This window comes from Trachemys scripta, chromosome 8, assembly GCF_013100865.1.
Source record: "Trachemys scripta elegans isolate TJP31775 chromosome 8, CAS_Tse_1.0, whole genome shotgun sequence".
NCBI lineage: Eukaryota > Metazoa > Chordata > Testudines > Emydidae > Trachemys > Trachemys scripta.
The window spans coordinates 71,727,514-71,747,567 of record NC_048305.1 but is presented as its reverse complement, the minus strand read 5'-3'; the positions used below and the strand labels follow the sequence as shown (position 1 = coordinate 71,747,567).

The following is a 20,054-nucleotide window of genomic DNA, read 5'->3' as shown; positions in this document are numbered from 1 at the left end:
CTTAAAAATGATTAGCCATGAAATGGAGGCCATAAACAGCAGAGTTCCAAGGCAGAGGGACACTGCTCATCCGTGAGCATTGTGGAGATCTCAGTAATGGATCTCTACAGCCCCTTACTGTGCACCCTCATACTACTGATCTACTGGGCCAACACCCCAAATGGAAGGGGAACAGCAGGCTGCATCTGCTTTCCCCCAATGCTCTGTTTCAATAGCTGTACCCAGCTGCATAGGTTCAGCCTCAAGCCATCTAATGTGTGTGTGCGCGTGCAGCATAATGCTTTTATGTGAGCTTTGCTCCATTCCCTAGGGTTTGACCTCACTTACAGTGTATTTGATTTCGGCTAAAATGAAACAACTCCACTACAACAACTAAGGCTTAAGTCTCAAAGCGCGCTTCTAAATATTCCCAGCACAGTTGGCATTGTGGAGTTTTAAGTCCTGCACTATTCTTAGATGGAGCTACAGCAGTTGAAAAATGCTCGGTTGCAATCAACACATCCCACAACATGTTCAAGGGCTGCTATCTTATATAAAAAGCGCCTGTCCCTGAGCTAGGCACTTGAACAATTGCTATTTAAAAAAACCATATTCATAATCAGAAGAGCAACTTGTTTTAAACTAAAGTTTCAGCTGAAGTGGGACATTTAAATACAAAATAGAAACCATTTGTTAGTTTCTTTGGATGAATTTCCATTTTCAGAAATATATAAATGTTTTTCCAGGTTTTTATGGCCCATTAATTGTTATATTGTCAAGGAATATATGGTAAATCATGGAAATGATTCAAAAAATTGAATATATTTGGTCATTTTATTGAATAGTCCTAAAAAAATATGGACAAGATACAATTAGTACAATCACTTTTTTAGGTTGATTTATCTGTGTAATAACAGGTATGTTGAATATAGATCCAACACAGATATTTACACAGTAGATACTCTCTAGGATGTGCTATGCTAAGCAAATATTCCTAGGACAATTAGACAGAGAAATTAATCTGCAATGTAACATTTATACATCATCTTTTATGAACCGTGACAAGGCATTTTACTATAAAACATGATCAAGACAATCAAAGTTTTAAAATAATCAAAAAGGCAATGGCAAACAGCTGTTTCTTTAGTTTGGTTTAAAAGCTATAACAGATTTGGGGTTATGAATAGAAACAGGAAGGGAGTTCCACCAACAGAAAATCACTCAGAGCTCTTCCTCCCAAACATTCAGGGTGTGGGCTTGCTTGGGCAAGCAAGGAAAACAGGGTTTTTTCAAGGGAGCTCAACATGCTGGGTACCAAACACTTGAAAGTCTGGACCTGGGCTCTGGAAAAGTCTTACACCAAGGGTGAAATCCAAACCCCATTGTCATCAATAGGAGATTTTCCATTGACTTCAATGGAGCCAGGACTTCACCCCTATTACCTAAGAAGTAGAGAGAGAGAGAGAGAGAGATTTACATTACTATGTAATTTGATGGAAAGCCAATATGGGGTAATATGTTAAATCTACTGGGTACCTTTAAGACTACAGACTACTGTAGTGTAATTGTAAAATATAATAGGGAACATCTGCAAACAAGTTAACAGTAGCTAAAGGAAGTCAGAGCCAATCTCCCATCCTGATGATACCATGGGTATGGTAGGAAAACATTCCATTTTCAAAATATGCAATATTACAAGTCACTAATAATGTTCATAAACTCTTTAGTCACCACCAGTAACTACCCATGTTCTAAGGGTGATATTTAAAAAGCCATGTGTTCCTAGTTCTTCTAATAGTTTTAAAGCTCGCCCATATTTGGGACCATTTCTTATTATGGAATCTTTTCATGAGCCATTGCCACTCCCAATCCTGCTCACAGTTTGTAGTCCTTGTGGATACAAGTGTTTTCCGAAGGCAGTATCAAGATCCAATGAAAATAAACTCCTTTTACTGTGCTGGGTGTTGCTTATTAGTAACTTCCTCCCATTTTGTATTGTCCCTGTGTTATTTGTTTCCATTCCTTGCATTTAAGATTTTATGTTTCTGTAACTGAGTCTTCTCTCATTGCCTAAGTCTGCCAGTACACCAAATATCCAATTCATTTGCAGGTTGTTCTGGCCTACTTGTGAAACATCTGTTCATTGGTGTGCTTGTTGGTCAGAAAGAGCCTCTATAAACCACAAAAAAGTTCTAGATGGGGTATATCTCTGGATGAAAACTGACCCATGCCACAACACTCTGAAAGCACAGCTGGATGAAGCAGCCCGAAGTACATTTCAGCATACCAATGAAATTGGCCCTTGACCTGAAAGACATTCTGGGTAGCCTAAGTGTGTAGCTGCTGAATTTCATTCCTCAGTGTTGTGCAAGAATACGCATAGCTGATGGGCAGATCTCCCCTAGCCCTGCTTGTTTAGAAAGTGCCCAAAAGTTTTTTATGCTTATCTAAGCTGCTTTTGTTTATCATAAATTCACCATGACTTCCAACATTATTTTTTCCCTGTCGATCTCCCATAAGAATGGTCTTATTTGTTCTATTAGTTATCTTTAAAGAACTAAATTGCTTGGATCCTGGCTATGCAAGAGACCACCTACTCCTCAATGGTATTACGGCATTCAAGGTCAGCTAAGCCACTCCAGCCAGCAGCCTTCTGGCTTAATTAACAAAAGGTTATGGCAAGGCATTCTCAGTGAGAGAGGCCACAACTCTAGAATTTAGTGTCTCTCTCTCCCTTCCCCCCCGCCAAAAAGACAAACTTAAAGCTACATATTGACAAACTCATGGTGATGGCAAGTTTACTCTCTTAAAAACAATAACAGCACTTAGTGGGAAAGAGACTAGACCATCAGCTGGTATAAATTGGACTCACGCCTTTGGCTTTTAAAAAAACATAAAGATGTTAATGGGAGCTTGCCAATTTACACCCACTGCAAATCTGGTCCTATAATTGTAGTCAAACATCTATTCCCTAACAAACAAAGGGGTTGTTGACTAAGAGGAGTTGCTTATAACCTCAATAATACAGAATTCTCTTTTGATTTAGTTTAATGTTTCCCTTCAGACTGCAATTTCAGTTTTCAGGGCCCATTTCTATTTTTAGTTATGCTGGATTACACAGTTTAACACTATTTTTACAATTACCATTAAAAGCCATAAGCAAGGATATGGAAAAGTGGGTGAAAGGACAGCTGGTGCAGTTCTGATGTGGCATGATTTTTCTGTGCTGCTCTTTAGAATTTGCTTTTAGGAGCACAAATCTCAGAAACAAGATCCATATTCATTTCCAGCTGTGAATGTGTTTCTTCAGGCCCACTTGTGAACTTTTATCACAATGTTCTGTTCCCCTAAATTCCCACCCACTTCATTACATGACTATATAATGCAATTGTTTCACCATTTGTCTTGGATACACATTAGGCAATCTGACTCCTACATTAGGAATCCATGGCAAAATGGAAACAAATGAATAAAGGGGATGAACACAAAAGAATGTGATTTGCATGAAAGATCAAGTGGCACAACCACCCTTTTCTAAGTAACTCAAAATATCAGTCCATCCAAAGCAGAAATATACATTGCATGACCACCCACAATAGAAAAGACAGGTTAAATACACTTTTCCACTAGAAGATTTTTTTCCCCTTTAATTTATGGACTAGGTAAGATATTTCCAAAGGAAACTATTTTATCTGTCAGCTTTCAAGAATCTTGCAGACTGAAAGCACAGCTGTTTGGATCCACTGATTTGACAATATGTAATGTCTTGGTTGCTGCACTGTCATTGGCGAAGCAGGCTTAAGGGCAGACAAAGTGACAGCTGGCCCATTTCTTCTTTTGCCATGTAAATCCAGTTTAGAATAGGATTAACATAACTGGAAAATAACCTAGTGGCTGAACCAAAAAAATCTACCTAGCAACAGGTTAATTGAGAAACAGCACTTTAAATACTTTCATAATAATGGGCACTTACATAGCCCAGTAGCATTACTCATACTTGCCTTTCCTTTTTAGAGTAACCTTGAACTCTGCAACATAAATGAGGGAAAGAAAACATTAAATCTTAGCTAGTACATCTCCTTATGGCCACTTAACTGCTAATAAAGTACTCTTTAATAAATCGCACTTGTAGACTATGTGATTTAGGAACTTACTTCCTTTTAAAAGTCAACTGGACTTAGGCAATTTAAGAAAATGTTACCATACATCGATAGCATCTACTATAGTTGAAGTTTGAATGATACTGGTAGACACCAAAGGAAGTCTCATCTAGCTCTTTTCAGCTGGAGGTGTGGTAGATAGAGAACACCTGATTCTGTTCCCACGCACCGTGGGCAGTCATTTACATCAGTGCTAAGTATAAAATGCTCCCAAACCCAAGTGACAGGATTTTACACCCACTATGCAATGGACTTCACAAAGGTGCAGATAAAGGGAGAATCAGGACCAATACCTTGGATAGAATGGGGGCTTCTCAGAGCTACTCCTTCTCCACAAAAAGATTGCTTGTAGATTTAGAACATTCAAATCTTTGTTTCAAGCTTACTATACACAGATAATGGAAATACAGATCATAAGTTAGGCTGGTTTTCCTGAGGGTTGTCACTTGGCCACCATGAACTACATCTAGCTGAATCACTGCACACAAGTTGTCTGCCTAGATGTAATTACTATTTTGGGTCTTGGTCTTGAAAAAGATCACATCAATAGCTCCACTGGGCCTAGTTCTCCAATGCCTTGCACCTTGTGTAGTGATTTACACTTCTCCAGAGAGCGTTACCAAACCAGTTCAGAATGGTAGAATTTTGTAATCATTCACACCTATGGAAAGAGTGTACAAGAGGTGCAAGATAATGGAAATCAAGGGGCCATTTGAACTCAAGTGTGAACCCATACTGGTTTTACATCCACGAAATTCCACTCATGACAGAGAGCAGAATTTGGCCCCAAACGGCTTCTTTATCTTGGTCATTAGCATTCATTTCCTTTAGGAATAGCTCAGTGGTTTGAGTATTAGCCTGCTAAACCCAGAGTTGTGAGTTCAATCTGGGAGTGAGCCTTCTAAAATCAGACTAGGAAACCTGCAAAATGGGTGGAAGGGGCCACTTAGGGTTAGGGATCTGGGGCAAAAATTAGTACTTGGTCCTACTAGTGAAGGCAGGGGGCTGGACTCAATGACCTTTCAGTTCTATGGAATAGGTATATTTATTTTTACAGTTTTAAAACTCAGGTAAGCATCTAAACCATGAATCTATAGGAATTATCTTAAAAGGCCAGAAGGGATCTCTGATCATCTATAGATTTTAATAAGGATGAAGCAAGTAGGAGTCTATGAAAAAGTAATAGGTTCAATACAAGTATATCATGTTACAGAAAATGATTGTCTCACTCTAGGATTCTATAACAGGGATATTATTAAATTCTATGGGGGTAGTTAAGTTGTTTTCTTTTAAATCCATAAGGGAATGTTCATCTAGACATATCCAAACTTCCATGGCCTGCCACACTTGCACAATCAGGCTCTTGTGATAGCTCAGTACTTCGGGCTTTGAACAGCAAACTTCACCTTTCTTGTGTTATTTTTAATTTTTGGTGCTGACCCAACCAGGAAGAGCAGAACATGTTAATAGTGAAACAACAAAAAAATTGGTTCTCTCATCGCACAATGAACATGGGATAATGTCAATTTTTGAACAAAAGTTCAAGGTGGATCTTGAAGACATTAATGCATCCCTAATCTCTGCCTGAAGGGAAGCATACTGCATAGATGCATGGGCAAATGATGGCATAGCATAAATATGGGATATGCAATTAAGTATTGAATCCTATCAGGATCTGTAGAGGGAAGATTCACTCACTGGCTAGATCACTTGTAAGTTGTCAATTCTGTTGCATCTCAGCATTTGTCCATAGCTGGTCTATACCCATTATGGTGATGTACTGCTAATTATGTAGGTGAGCAGCTTTTGGACCCAGCCAGGGGAATAAAAAGTGCTAAGTCAGGAGCCTGAGGCAAAGGGGGTAGGATTGGAAGCAGCTTGGATCTTGCATGTGATTCAGAAGCAAAGTCCAGGTGATGAGCTATAGGCATGTACTGGCGGTGCTGACTCAGAATGGAACATGGGGTGAGGGAAAGATAGTGAAATACCAAGGTACTTGCTGGAGGTTTACACATCTATAAAGTCATTTCCTTGCACCAACTCATTACATGTGAAGTGATCCCATGATTTGAATCACAGTGTATTTAGTGTTTGTGCATTAAGTGCAAAAAGAGTGGAGACACTGACAGATCCTTGCAGACAGCATATTTGCAGAGATTACAATTATACATTGCTGAGGTCTGAAGTGATTCCAGACTCACATTACATCTTATGTGTACCCAGCTTCAGCTTTTACGCACGTGCTAGGATTTTTTCGGTGAGTGGATTTTATTTGAGGCAATTCCACCCATTTTGCAGGTTTCCTAGTCTGATTTTAGAAGGCTCACTCCCAGTCATGTAACCAGAAAGGTGAAAATGTACACCATCCCTTAAGCAGCATAATACCAAGTTCCAAAGCACATGACAGATATACACATCTCATTCCAGTCAGCTGAATAGCCACCCAATATGAGAGCTCTGTTAGAACACAAGCACTAGAATTCTAAAAGGCATACTGGTGATGTTCAGGTAGAGAGCCTGACCCTGTAGTCCTTATCCAGGATGTTGAATCCTGAGGATCTGACTCCTTTACTATGTACAATTATTGGTGTTTTCATGTCTACAGTATATTGCTTTAAACTTTTTTCATTAAAGGCATACAGATAAGGAAAAGTGAATTGTGGCTTGTGTCTGAGTGCATTTGTACCATGTTCCTGGACACTGTGCTTTGGGCATGAAACAGTTAAAGAAACTATGGCCAGCTAACTGTGCACATTAAAACAAAGAGTTGGCAGCTTCTGAAGGAAAAGGGCTTGTGTTCCACTGTTCAAACTTGTCAGTCAGCTCATGCCAGCACTCTCCACGGCTGCCTCCCCACCGCACCCTCATTACATGTGTCTGCCTCGGCTGATCTGCTCATCTGTTCAGAGACTCGCCGGATAAGTCAGGAATTCTCCCTTCTCTCTGCTGTGGAATTGGATCACAAACCACCCAGCTTTTCTTGAAACCCTCACAGGTGGCTCTTTGCCTATGGTATCTTTTCTTCTCCCTTCACCGCTTGTCTGTTTTTAATTTCCAGAATGGAAGAAGCTGAACTGCTGAAGGAAAGATTCCAGGCCATAACAGTAAGTGCTTACAGTTATAACTCATGAGGATAGGCTTAGAAAAATCAATGCATTAATACAATATTGTATGTTTTCTGAAGAATCATTTGTTCCATAAAGGAACAAGAAAAAAAAGCATCTATTTCTGCTGGAAATGGTTACTTTTCCTTTATTTGCTTTGTAAGTTACATGCTGTGATACAGTAAATTTGCCAGTACTCATTTTATTATGGTTTAATAGGTTTAAAGACTAAATCCAGTGCACTGAAGTCATTATTACACCTCAGATCATACATACATAATGCTATCTTCATACCAGAGTGTGTGTGTATGAAGGATGCCAGGTCAAAAAGCAGGTCTTCTTGATCTACAAGCTTTGCAACTGATAAATTACCATATTTCACAGGCAAAAAGTAACTAGGGCCCTAAAATCTTTCTGTCCCCCTATATCATAGAATGAATTAACACTGCAGGATTGCTAGTTTCTGCAAACATTAAAGCTTAAATTGTAAAAGTCAGAAGAAAGAGCATAGGGCTGACTGAATTCCAAGCGATCAGCTTTCCGTAGAACAACAGATTGAGGGATATTTATAAAGAATGTAATGTACGCTAAAGACTGTAGAAGACACCTTCATTGCTGCTCTAAACAGAATTCTGCTTTGAAAGTCTGAATGTTTATGTATGGGGGGAACTCTTAGATCTCTTTAAAACAAGGAGCATAGATGGCTGAAGTTGATGTAACAACAAGAAAAGTCACTCAAATCTACAGGACCCTGATTTAACCCCCAATTAAATCAATTAGATTAGAGAAGGGTTAAATTGGGGCAGAATTCAGCTCTGGAGGAGACAAAAAGAAAAGAAAATCTGTAGTAGGATAGTTCAGGTTTGATTAATTACAGGCAACCTTTAAGTCAATGCCTTTGTTTTCAAGCCCCCCCACCCCCAAAATCCATATGGTGGGTTAGAATTATTTGATTTTGCAATTAGTGGTCAAAGATAGATTATATTGCCTGGATAAATAGCCAATGGCATAAAAAAAAAACCTACCAGCACTAAACACATCACGGATAAACATGAAGGATCCTAGATGGAAATTCTGATAAAGAGTTGAACTGGACTTTGTTTTTACTTGTTGCATCTTAAAACACCACCCATCCACTAGACACTAGGACAATGGTTTTCAAACTTTTTCTTCTGGTGACCCAGCTGAAGAAAATTGTTGATGTGCATAATCCAACGGAGCTGGGGATGAGGGGTTGGGATGTGGGGGGGGGGTCAGGGCTGGGGCAGAGAATTGGGGCATGGGGTTGGGGCATGGACTTACCTCAGGCAGCTTCCGCTCAGCGGCGCAGCCAGGGTGCAGAGGCAGGCGTCTCATGGCCGCCCTGCGGGAGGGTGGGGGGAGGCAAGTGGGGCAATTTGCCCCAGGCCCCGGACCCCACAGGGGCCCCCACAAGAGTTTTTTGGGGCCCTGGAGCGGGGTCCTTCACTCGCTCCGGGGACCCCAGAAAACTCTCACGGGGCCCGGGACCTCGGAGCTTCTTTCACTCTGGGTCTTCGGCAGCAGTTCGGTGGCGGGGGGTCCTTCCGCTCCGGGACCCGCTGCTGAAGTGCCCTGAAGACCCGTGGCGGGGGCTCCTTACGCCCTGGGACCTGGCACTGAAGTGCCGGGTCTTCAGCAGCAATTCGGCGGCGGGGGCCCCATGCCGCCGAAGACCCCAGGCCCCCTGAATCCTCCGGGCAGCCCTGAGGCTTCCTGCCTGTCCCGGCACTGCAGACTGCGCTGCGCCCCAGAAGCAGCCAGCAGCAGGTCCAGCTCCTAGGCAGAGCCACGCAAGCAGCTCCACGCAGCTCTTGCCTGCAGGCACCACCACCCCCAGCTCCCATTGGCCGGAAACCTGCCAATGGGAGTGTGGAGCCGGTGCTTGGGGTGGGGGCAGTGCACAGAGCCCCGTGGCTCCCCCACCTAGGAGCCGGACCTGCTGCTGGCCGCTTCCAGGGTGCAGCACAGTGTCAGAACAGGTAGAGACTAGCCTGCCTTAGCCAGGCAGCACCCCTGACGGGACTTCTAACGGCCCGGTTGGCGGTGCTGACCAGAGCCGCTGCGACCCAGTGTCTTACATTCTGTGACTCAGTACTGGGTCATGACCTGCAGCTTGAAAACCACTGCACAAGGAAACAAAGGTAACAGCATATTCATTTAAGGCCTGATCTATTCCCCCCCTAAGATCTTTGGATATGTTGTCATTAAAGTTAATGACATCTACACCAGGCTCAAGCTGCAACCTGGTTTTCAGCGCACACCCTTAAAGCGGAGAAGTTTTTTAGAGGCTAGCAGATGGAATAGCTGGAAGGGGTTGACTTTTCTCTCCTTAGAAACACTTGAGAAGCAGTTTTTAAAGACTTGTGACTACTTCCTATACCCTGTGCTGCCTGTTATAAGACATGAGAAGTCAGGCTTGGGGTTTTAGCAAGGTTCTTAGTTTATTGCACTTGCTGCCCGAAGCAAGTACTTGCCCCCTAACTGTAGAATCTGTAACATTTGCTTTAGCAAACTGATACTGAGACAAAAAACAGGGCTAAGTCCTTCCTTCCATGGGAAAAGTAATAGTGGAAGTATTTGGGAACAGTTCTAGATAATGGTGTTTCCTTGGCCTCATCCCATTAGGGTGGCATTTCCCTCCCTGCAGAAGAGATGAGGGTGTGTCCTCAAAAGGCTGTTGTCTACTTGGATGAGCAACAAGCACTCCCAGGAATCCTTGTAAAAGCAAAGGTGCACAGGCTGGCTTGCTAGCTGTACTGATTGCCCTAACAATACAGACCCTCTGCTGTGGGGCCTAGCAGCCAGGAGAAGAAGCTGGAATTGCTGGGAGTGAAAGACTACGGGTGCAGTAGGACTTCTGCATCAGACTATGTTGACAGGGTCTGTATTTTCTTATGAAGTATACGTCTCCAGCTCTGGTGGTGGAGGGGACCATGGAGCGTGGCTGAACGTTGGCTCCACCCTCCCAAAGATGCACATTTACAAGCAGTGGAACCACAAAACCATATACAGTTAGCCTGGATGATAGGCTGGAAGATCCATGATGTGAGACTGCTGTCTCGTCTCTTCCCTTCCCTTCCCCACCCCTAGGGTTTGCACAGGGTTCCTCCCCTCTGCACATGAATTTTGAAGGACTTAAGGTGACCCTGAGTATTTAGTTAGGCAAGACTCCCATAGACTATAATGGGAGTCAAAAATTAAGGCACAGGGCCATGTCCCACTTCGGTATATGGATGAGAGAAAGGGGCATAGGTACCTCTTTACGGTCACACAAACAGGGCAGCTCTCTCTCCATTGTGAAGAGCGCTAAGAGGCTTCTTGCCTGTAAGCTGAATCTTCAAGGGGGAGTATCCATACCCAGTTGACTAATACTTAACATTTATTCAGCTATTTAAAATGCAGAGTCTGTACTGCAGTAAGATCTAGACAAGGCACAGCAAAGTGCACCCTAGGAAATGCCCCAACCTGCCTTAAATCCTTTCATGACTAGAAGGCTGCACCTGTACTCAGCCTCTGTGTGGAATTTGACCCACTATATTCAGCAATCAATTTCAGATGAACAGGTGTCCATACAGCACCAAAAATTTGTTTTACTTTACTTAGTTAATGGGTAGTTACTTAGGGAGGTGTTATCTGTGGCTATTGCTATTATGAAGGATGCAAGTACAAAACCTGAAGATGAAGCAGAGCATAGGAGGAAACCCGGGGATAAAAGTAGAACAAATGTGCAAGGTGTTCACTAAAAAAAAAAAGTTTCCTTCTTTTAATGTTGTACATTGATCTCATTTTCAGTTGGATTTTTTTTTGTTTCTTTGCATTCTACTTTTATCCCTTTATGATTGCCTTTTTGTACAGTATTCTTATACACCACTCTTCTGTGTTAGTTTGTAAACAGTATAGAAAAATGGTTCAAGGGGAAATGATTGTTATTGGACGATTTTTGTCAGTTTGAAAGTGTATTTGCTGCCTGATTGTTTACTTTGACCTCTTAATGCTAAAATAAGATTTTTTTTAGTGAGTATGTGGACTCCCAAGGCATCTTTCATAATTTATTATTTGTACCAAAGTTAACACAGGTATATTTTAGCATAAACTTAAGATGGGTGCATTCTCTGGCTTAAAATGTGACTATTAAGAAAATGCGTTCCCTTAGAAAGTGGACCAGTCTGTAAATGTGTGTAGTCTGTCGGTTCGACGGTGATGTTTTCATGCTCTCTCTTTTTGTGGATTCTGGAGTGACTCTGAAGTCCAAAGCATGAAACGCATGCTCGTGAGCAGATTGGGCAGACAAAGTCATTGGTGAGCGTCTTGGTAGCTATAGCAGTAGCATGACGCTTTTCCGTTGCAACTAACAAATCGATTATTTCTGTCTTCTTCAAAGGCTTGGAAAGCGCTGAGTGTTTTGTGCTGCCAGGCTGATCTATTTAATGCAGCCTTCTCAAGATCATTTGGGGTTTTTGCACCAAAGTGTATGCTATTCTTGATGCTGTCCTTGTAGCGCTTTCTGGGGCGGCCTTGATTTCAATGTCCTTGTGCCAATTCTCCACAGAAAATTTTTCTGGGGAATCTATATTCAGGCATCTTAAGGACATGTCCAACCCAGTGTAGTTGAGTTTTATCAGCATGGCCTCCATGCTTATGGCATTTGACTTTTGGAGAACCTCTAAGTTGGTAATTTTGTCCTGCTAGCGGATCCCCATAATGGCACGCAGAGACTGCATATGGAAGGCCTCTGGCTGTTTGATATGCCACTTGTATGGTGTCCAGGTCTCACAGCTGTAAAGTAGAGATGTGAGCACAAAAGAATTATAAAGTTTTATTTTTGTTGAGAGGGTTATGTTGTGGGATTTCAGGACTGTGATAAGTAACTTTCTTAATGACTGAGAAGCTTTCTGTATCCTATTCTGTAAATACAGGCTGACTTCATGACCTGTTCATCTAACGATTGGGTTAATTCAAGAACACTTATACAATGATATTAGGAAAGTTCTGTATTAAAGAAAGCTGTGAAGTTCAGAGATGGCATGTTCTTGAAATCAGGATAAGTGGAACAGTAAGAAATCTATGATAGCAGATCTTAGACAAAGCAAATTTTATAATAGATGCTGTTGACAAACATCACACACTAATATCTTAAATCCGTTGATTGTTAGGTTAAATGAGTTACAGAAGAACAAAGAATCTTTGATGGATAAGTATTATAGGGACTGTGTCAAGCTATATTCCAAATCTAAACTCACCTTTAAAAGTTGTATCTTGTATTGCAGAGATGGGTCAGTAGCACCTTTCAGAGAGATGGAAAACAGAAGTTATGCCCGCTTGTAATTTGACACTTTTCAGAAGAGAAAGTGTGTCAATGCTAATTCACTTACTACAGTCTAACATGGGGGCAATCATACTCTGCCAAGCTACATGCCTCCCCACGTACTTCCAATTGGTTAGGTGCTTATCACTTGCTGTCCCCCAGACAGGTACTGTTCCTACCAACAGTCACACAGTTGTCAGCCGTCACACCAGAAGTGGCTGACTTTCAATAGCAAGTGAAGGGCTTCTCTGACAGGACACTAGCAACCCCTGGGGTTTGGGGCTACATGTCCATTAAGGCAGGTCCAACATCAGTCAACCACACACGTTCCATCTCAATCAGGAGGGGGAAAATAAACCATCACAGCAGGCAGCTGCCTTAGTCGTGGCCCCTAACTGTAATGACGATCCTGTTTATATTTTGATCATTTATGAACAAAGGGGTGGGGAGAGGCTGCCCTAAGTCCAAAATGTTCATAAATGATCAAAATATAAACAGGATCGCCTTGCACCAAGGAAGGCTTCTATTCCCCTATTTACTCCTTTTCTTGCTTGGATCAGGCACTTCCCAGGCAAGATAGTGGAGTAAAGACCAGCTTCTCTCCCTTCCAAAAAGAGACTGAGCAATCCTTTGGAGATGCCACTTCCTTTTCCTTGTCTTCCTCCACAGCTGTCAGTTCCTCCTCCTAGCAGCTAGGCCAGGCTCATCCTGACAGCTCTTCCCACCACATTTGGCAGCTCAGGTAGTCTGAGAACCAAACATCCAACTTTTTGCCTAGTAGAGAGGCATAGCCTTTTCCAAAGTCACATGGGAGGCACATACACCCCTGTCAGAGATCCCTATATGCAGTCTTTTATAACCTCTAGTCATTACGTCAGTTCTTACTATGGTGCATCATAGTATAGAACAGCAGGTGAGACATGAGTTAGTTACTGCCCTACCACACGTTAATGTAAATGAATAGGTGCCAAAGTTGTTATATCTAATAGCAATACATTGTGAAAGCAATGATTGGCAGTAGAGTGGCCCATTAGGGGTGCTTGTAATGGTACAAGTTACTCTGTGCTTGATTCAATGCCCATTGAAGTCAATGGGAGTCTTTCTTCCTACTTCAAAGGGAGTTGGATCAAGTCATCTATCACCATTGTATGTTCTCCCCAGATTCTGGACGCCACTGAAAGTGGCACTGGAACAATTTTTATAGTAGGGGTGCTGAGAGTCATTGAACCAAACTGTATATGATGGAAACCACTTCAAGCCAGGGGGTCACCTTAGTTCCAGCACCTACGCCACTGGGCACCAAATCAGTAGTCTCTTGGTGACAGGTAGAGCAACCACAAGGTTATTTTATATTATGGCAGCTATCTGTGGCTCCAAGGGGCCATCCCAGCAGGTGGGTATTGCCTGGGTGTAGGGACACCCCAGGCATAACCCTTTTCCTTAGCCATGACCTCTGCGCTGTAAATAGGAAGGAAGGTGGTGCTACATCACTTAAGAATTCCCCCCAGGGGTCCAAGTTAAAGCACCAAAGCAGTGACATGTCACTTTAAAAATTAATGTGTGGGTTTTTTTAATTTCCAGGACAAGAGAAAGCTTCAAGAAGAAATTACACAGAAGCGTCTTAAAGTAGAAGAAGAAAAATTAAAATACCAGCATTTGAAGGTATTATTTTGTCAATATCAGCAGCTCAAGTTATTCAACATTTTAAAATATCTATAAGAGTCAAATAATAAACACAAAGAAAGTCCTAGCCCTGCTATTAACATTAGGCAAGACTGCTATAATTAAGTGTTGCTTCAGCCTTCAATCTAAGCGTCCTTCCATTTATGGGTTTAAGTCATGCGTTTACTGTTACATTTGCAGAACTATTTTGAGTTTTACCAGAATGACTCCAATTGACTTTAATAGGCATCGTGCAAAAGCTTCACATAAAGGGGCTAATGTTGTTTGATAATTTTTGTAGCTTAAAGTGAGATCCCAACCAGAAATAATTCCCAGCTTAAAACTGGACTTCGCATGTCAGACTGAGTGTGTTCACTTTATAATTTCAGCACAAAATGCAATATAATCACCAGATGCAACCAAATGGCAAATAGCAGCTTCTTGATAAAATCATCAAGTAGCAGATTATTTTTATCTGGCAAAACATCTATCAATTTATTTAATGCATCTCCTTAGTGAAATAATGTTGTGACCCAGTGTGGGAAGCATATAGGAGAAGCATCTGCAAATTTCGCACTGATGTCAGACTTGGCAAGTTCACATCAGTATGGTATTCAAAACACTGATGTGACCGGACAGCCTGGATGGGCCACACTGAGAATGTTTCACTCAGGGCTGACTCCAAGGATTAGGGCAAACAATGCCTCAAACTGGGGGTTTATCCTGTAATTAGATTCACCAAGCCAGTAACAAAACAGCTTCTCTAATACCACGTTGGTTAACAAGAAACCAAATACAGTCCCTTTTAAGCATTCCAGCCCTTGACTCCCATCTAGACAGCCAAGTCTAATATAGTGAGGGGTTATTGAAAACCTGATTCACCATAGGTGAGGTTCACCAATTCCAAAGGACCAGACACTTATCCCCAGGTCAATATGAGTCTCAGCTCTTACCCAATAATCACACTTACAGCCAATCCTTAATAGCTAAAGCTAAGATTTTAATAATAAAAGGGTGAAAAAAAGAGTTGCAAATGGTTAAAAAGATCAATATACATACAAATGTGTGTAAAGTCCTTAGGTCAGTTTCATAGCAGAGATGGTGTGGCTGCTGATTTGTAAAAGTCTTTCTGGAATCAATTTAAAAATGTATAGTCCAATAGGCAGTCCAGATGTAGAGTCTGTCCCAGTCTTTCCACACATCTTCCAGATTATTCCAAATCATTATTTGGAAGATGTCTGTCTTACAACTTATACTTTCTCTGTTCAAAGTTTAAGCAAACTAGAGATGAAAAGGATCAGGCCCAGGGCTTCCTTTATAGTTCTTCTAGCAAGCTGACAAGCCTCCTCACAGAAATTGTCACAGCAGGGCCTTCTCCTGAGGAAGAATATGCAATGCAGGTCTTCGCTTGGAAGCTAATCTTCTATTTCCTATGCATACACTGGTAAACTACTTACATTCATTCACATAAGGCATTTAACCAGTCATGCATTATAACAGAGATATTTAAACCAAAGACCATGTGGATAATATATTAGTTTCTTGCAGTATCTTATATCTTTGATCTGAGGGTTAACTGGACACAGTCACATTCATAATTAAGGCAAATAAGACATGAAAGGGAATTAGCACCTACAAGATAATCTGGTTACATTGTTAAACTTCTAACAAGATATAAACACAGACACTTAGGTCTGGTCTATACTACCCGCCTGAATCGGCGGGTAGAAATCGACCGCTCTAACTCCACCAGCGGAGGTGGGAGTAAGTGCCGCAGAAGTCGATTTTGCCGCCGTCCTCACAACGGGGTAAGTCGGCTGCAATATGTCGAATTCAGCTACGCTATTCACGTAGCTGAATTTGCGTATCTTAAATCGACTCCCCGCTGTAGTGTAGATGTACCCTTAGCCTCTACTCTTGATTTCTGTTACTACAAATGAATGAGTGTTGACGATTGCTAGTCTAGTACAGCTCTTTGAAATTCACATATAAGTAGATTGTCTTGATTACCACTGTAATGCCTTCTGTTACATTGTTATTGGTCATACACAGGTTGGCTGGTCTGTCAGTGTCACAACTAATGAATCAGATGATCCACCTCTTCAATCATATTATTTAAAAAATGGGATGACTATTTTCTCAGGCTTCCCTTCTGTCTAGGGCAGTTTGGCATTTCAAGTAATTTAAATAAGACATAAGGCTTGCTTCTTGAAAGTATGCAGAACTGGTATTCTGCTATCAAAGATCCTAAGCATATCTTGACCCATATTAATTGCATGTCTGGATGGAGGGATCCAGCAAAGGGGTATTGATTTCAAGACCAGTGGTTTGGCTTGCTTTCCTGAACAAGTTACACAAAATTGCCTCTCCCACGACACAGAAGTGTATCTAAAACTGAATCATTTTCAAATTAAGCACATGTAACCTGGTCCCATTCATCTTCCTCTTTCACCCACACAAGAACATAGGAAGCTGAGTTTGTCATGCTAGATCATTACATCCTTCAGTTCTGGGTCCTGCTGCTTTAGAGGAAGGCAGGAAAAACTGCAATGAACCTGACTAGTTGTGCAGTGCTGTATGTGGGAAAAGAAACACCCTACTCCATAAAACCTGCAACTAACAGATTACAGGCATATCATTTGCTTGTCCCTGGTTTAGCACATACACATATGAAGTAGTAATTTCAAGGGGATAATACCCTATTCTTATACACTTCAAATATTGATGGCACCACAGGGCTCTGTTCTTGATTGGTACCTCTAGACCAGTGGTAGGCAACCTGCGGCCTATCAGGGTAATTCGCTGGCGGGCCGCAAGACAGTTTGTTTACATCAACTGTCCACAGGCATGGCCACCTGCAGCTCCCAGTGGCCATGGTTTGCCGTTCCCGGCCAATGGGAGCTGCAGGAAGTGGCCGCGCCACTTCCCGCAGCTCCCATTGGCCGGGAATGGCAAATAGTTTTCACTGGGAGCTGTGGGGAGCCATGCCTGCAGACGGTCAACATCCACAAAACATCTTGCACCACTCAATCAGCTTACCCCGATGGGCCACGTGCGGCCCGCAGGTTGCCCACCACTGCTCTAGGCCCTACCTTGACTCAAATTGTGGATTTAAAAGATTTGTCTCTTGCTGCCCCCAAGCACTTGCAGTAAGTGAAATATCTTCCTATACCAAAGTAAGGGGAGGCCACATGATCTTGCAATCACTGCAGCATGGCAAATGGGGCCCAATGTCACGGGCGGACAGTGATGCCCATTCCCATTTTAAGTCCCCTCTAGCTCTTCTTTCATAATAATGCTCTTTTTTCAGCCTCCCATCATATTTAAGCCTGGCAGTATCTCCATATACTTATTTGCCCTTCTCTGGGCTATTGAAACTCAAATACATCTTTCCACATGCTTCCCAAAACAGAATACAGTTCTCCAAACAAGAGTGTGCCACTATTTAAGAAGCATCATTGTAGTATATTCAATACTATTTATTTTCTATCCCTATATGAACAAACTCAAGCATCCTTTTTGTTCTTATTAATGCTAGGGTATGCTGAAGGGCAGCTCCCCCCCCCCCCCCCCCCCCCGCCGCCTTTCAAGGACATGAAATTGCCTCAGTTTTAGCAGAAGTTAAGATACCATGCGGAACTGGGGGACATAGTGACTATGGAGATTCTTTCCCCTTGTTCCTGGTATCTATTTTAAAATACACAAAAACAATCCCTATGTTGCAGGAACAATGACCTATAATTATTTATGTTAAATAGTACAAGTGCACACACTGCCCTGCACAGGTGCATATTAAAGACAAGATCTTCAGCTGCTATATATCAGTCACAGTGGCTCACACTGAGTGTCTGGTCCTTCAGAGATATTTTTTTCAAAACCCAATTGCATATGGGTATGGATACACACACACTCACACGGTTTGAGAAGTGAGAGGATGGGTGGGAGGGGAAGAGAAGAAAATGACTTTAAAGGCTCTTTAGTTTGTGAGCAGTAATTTCCTACCCCAATATTACCTGTGCATGTTCCTTGGTCACTGCATTAAAAACCATGTAGAAGCCACTTTACGTTGATCATGGTGCACAGAAAGACAGGCACATATGTCGCAATCACAAGGCACAGTCTAACTTTCAAACTAGATGTGTTTGAAATTTGCACACGGTGCACCAAAGTGACTTAGGCCCATTGATTTTCACTTTTGAAAATGTTACTTCTAGTCCATCTCTCTGCTAATGCAGGATATTTCATTCATTTGGATTTGTTCTCTATTGCACAATTATCAGTACTTTGTCCAGTCTATCTTTCAGTGACCCATATCAGGAACAACTTTGTTCCATTGTACTCAGACTGGATTTTTCCTTTCCTAAGTTTGTCCTATGATTCCTGTGTGCACTCTCTGGTACCAGCCTAAGTATATTATTCTCTTTCATTAGTGTTTACACTCTTCAGGTATTGTTGTCTATCCTATCCCACTTTATTAGTTTCAGCTAAGTTACTAAAAGAGCTAATTATATATCTTTTCCCCATTAATCAATCCCTCTGTTCCCCAAATAACTTTGCTTGCTCTTCTCTGAACTACCTCTAATTTGTCAGTGTCTTTCTGGTAATGAAGTGTCAGAATAGAATTTAATATCCCCATGTGTGGCCACAGCCAGGGCCGCCGAGAGCGGGTTCGGGCCTCAATGAAAATTTTTTCGGGCCCTCCAGCAAGGGCAGACCAGCTAAACAGGGCCAATGGGGGGGGGGAAAGCCGGGCCCAGAATTTTTTTGGGCCCCCCCGAGCAAAGGTGAACCGGCTAAATAGGGCCGACAAGAGGGAGGGGAAGCCGGGCCCCCTTCCAGGCCGCCGGGCCCCAGTAATTTGTACTGGCTTCCCCCCACTCTCGTCCACCCTGGCCACAGCAAAGCCATATGGAAAGGTATTACCATCCCCTGTTCCATGACTGGCTGTATTAGCACACAACAATATACAAACCAAGATTATGTTGGCCTGTTTTGCTTGCATATTACACAGCAAACTGATGTCTCATTTGCCATCCACTATCACCCTAGATCTAGTTCAGCATTCTTGCTTTCCAGGTTTGTCCCTTTCACTAAATTGCTTTGCATTGCATCACTTTTCTCCATCCCACAACTATGGGCTACTTGCTCCTCTCCAGTATGTGGTAGAGGGAAATAAAACAGGGCAGGTAAGCCCCCAACCTGAATGAGGCTTTCATGGATTAGCCCCCTTACAGCAGTCTCACTCCAGATCAGTTAGATTAGGGCTCTGTGGGTCAGGAAAAGATGTGTCCCTGGGCCAAGGGTAGCATGCCTCCCCTGTACAGAGCATACATTAAATCTTCATGGGAGTGATTACTGGGGCAGCAAGCAGTAACTCCCCTCTGCACCTACAATCATTCCTATTGAGAGGATGGGGAAAGGTATAGGGACCACAGTTGTGCTGCTGGAGGCGATGTGCAGGGAGGATGGGACTCATATAGTTCTGGAAAAAGAATGAGGAGTATTTGTGGCACCTTAGAGACTAACAAATTTATTTGAGCATAAGATTTCGTGGGCTAAAGCCCACTTCATCAGATGCATGCCATCTGGGTAGACTTTCCAGCAGATTTTATCGATCCTTTCATTTTACCTGGTGAATCTGTTTATCCCCACCCCCTTCAATGTCTCTCCAAGTGCTATCTCATGGAGGTCATATGTGTTACCATCCCAGCGGTTTATCCTGTGAGAATAGCATGTAACCCTATTTTTGAAAGCCGTTAAAATATGAAAAACTCAGACCTTTTCCTAGCTATAGTATGTGGGTTTGCATTTTGCACATTGGGA

At 42.3% G+C, this 20,054-nt stretch overlaps 1 protein-coding gene across 1 annotated transcript in view; it reads left to right on the top strand.

Annotated features, from left to right (window-relative positions):
* The window catches only part of PALMD (palmdelphin), a 71,301-nt gene that overhangs the window by 24,588 nt on the left and 26,659 nt on the right, over positions 1-20,054 (top strand). Inside the window, exons 3-4 of the mRNA XM_034778290.1 lie at positions 7,198-7,243; positions 14,151-14,231. Coding sequence (XP_034634181.1) covers positions 7,198-7,243; positions 14,151-14,231 — 127 coding nt within the window. The remainder of the gene's footprint in view (positions 1-7,197; positions 7,244-14,150; positions 14,232-20,054) is intronic.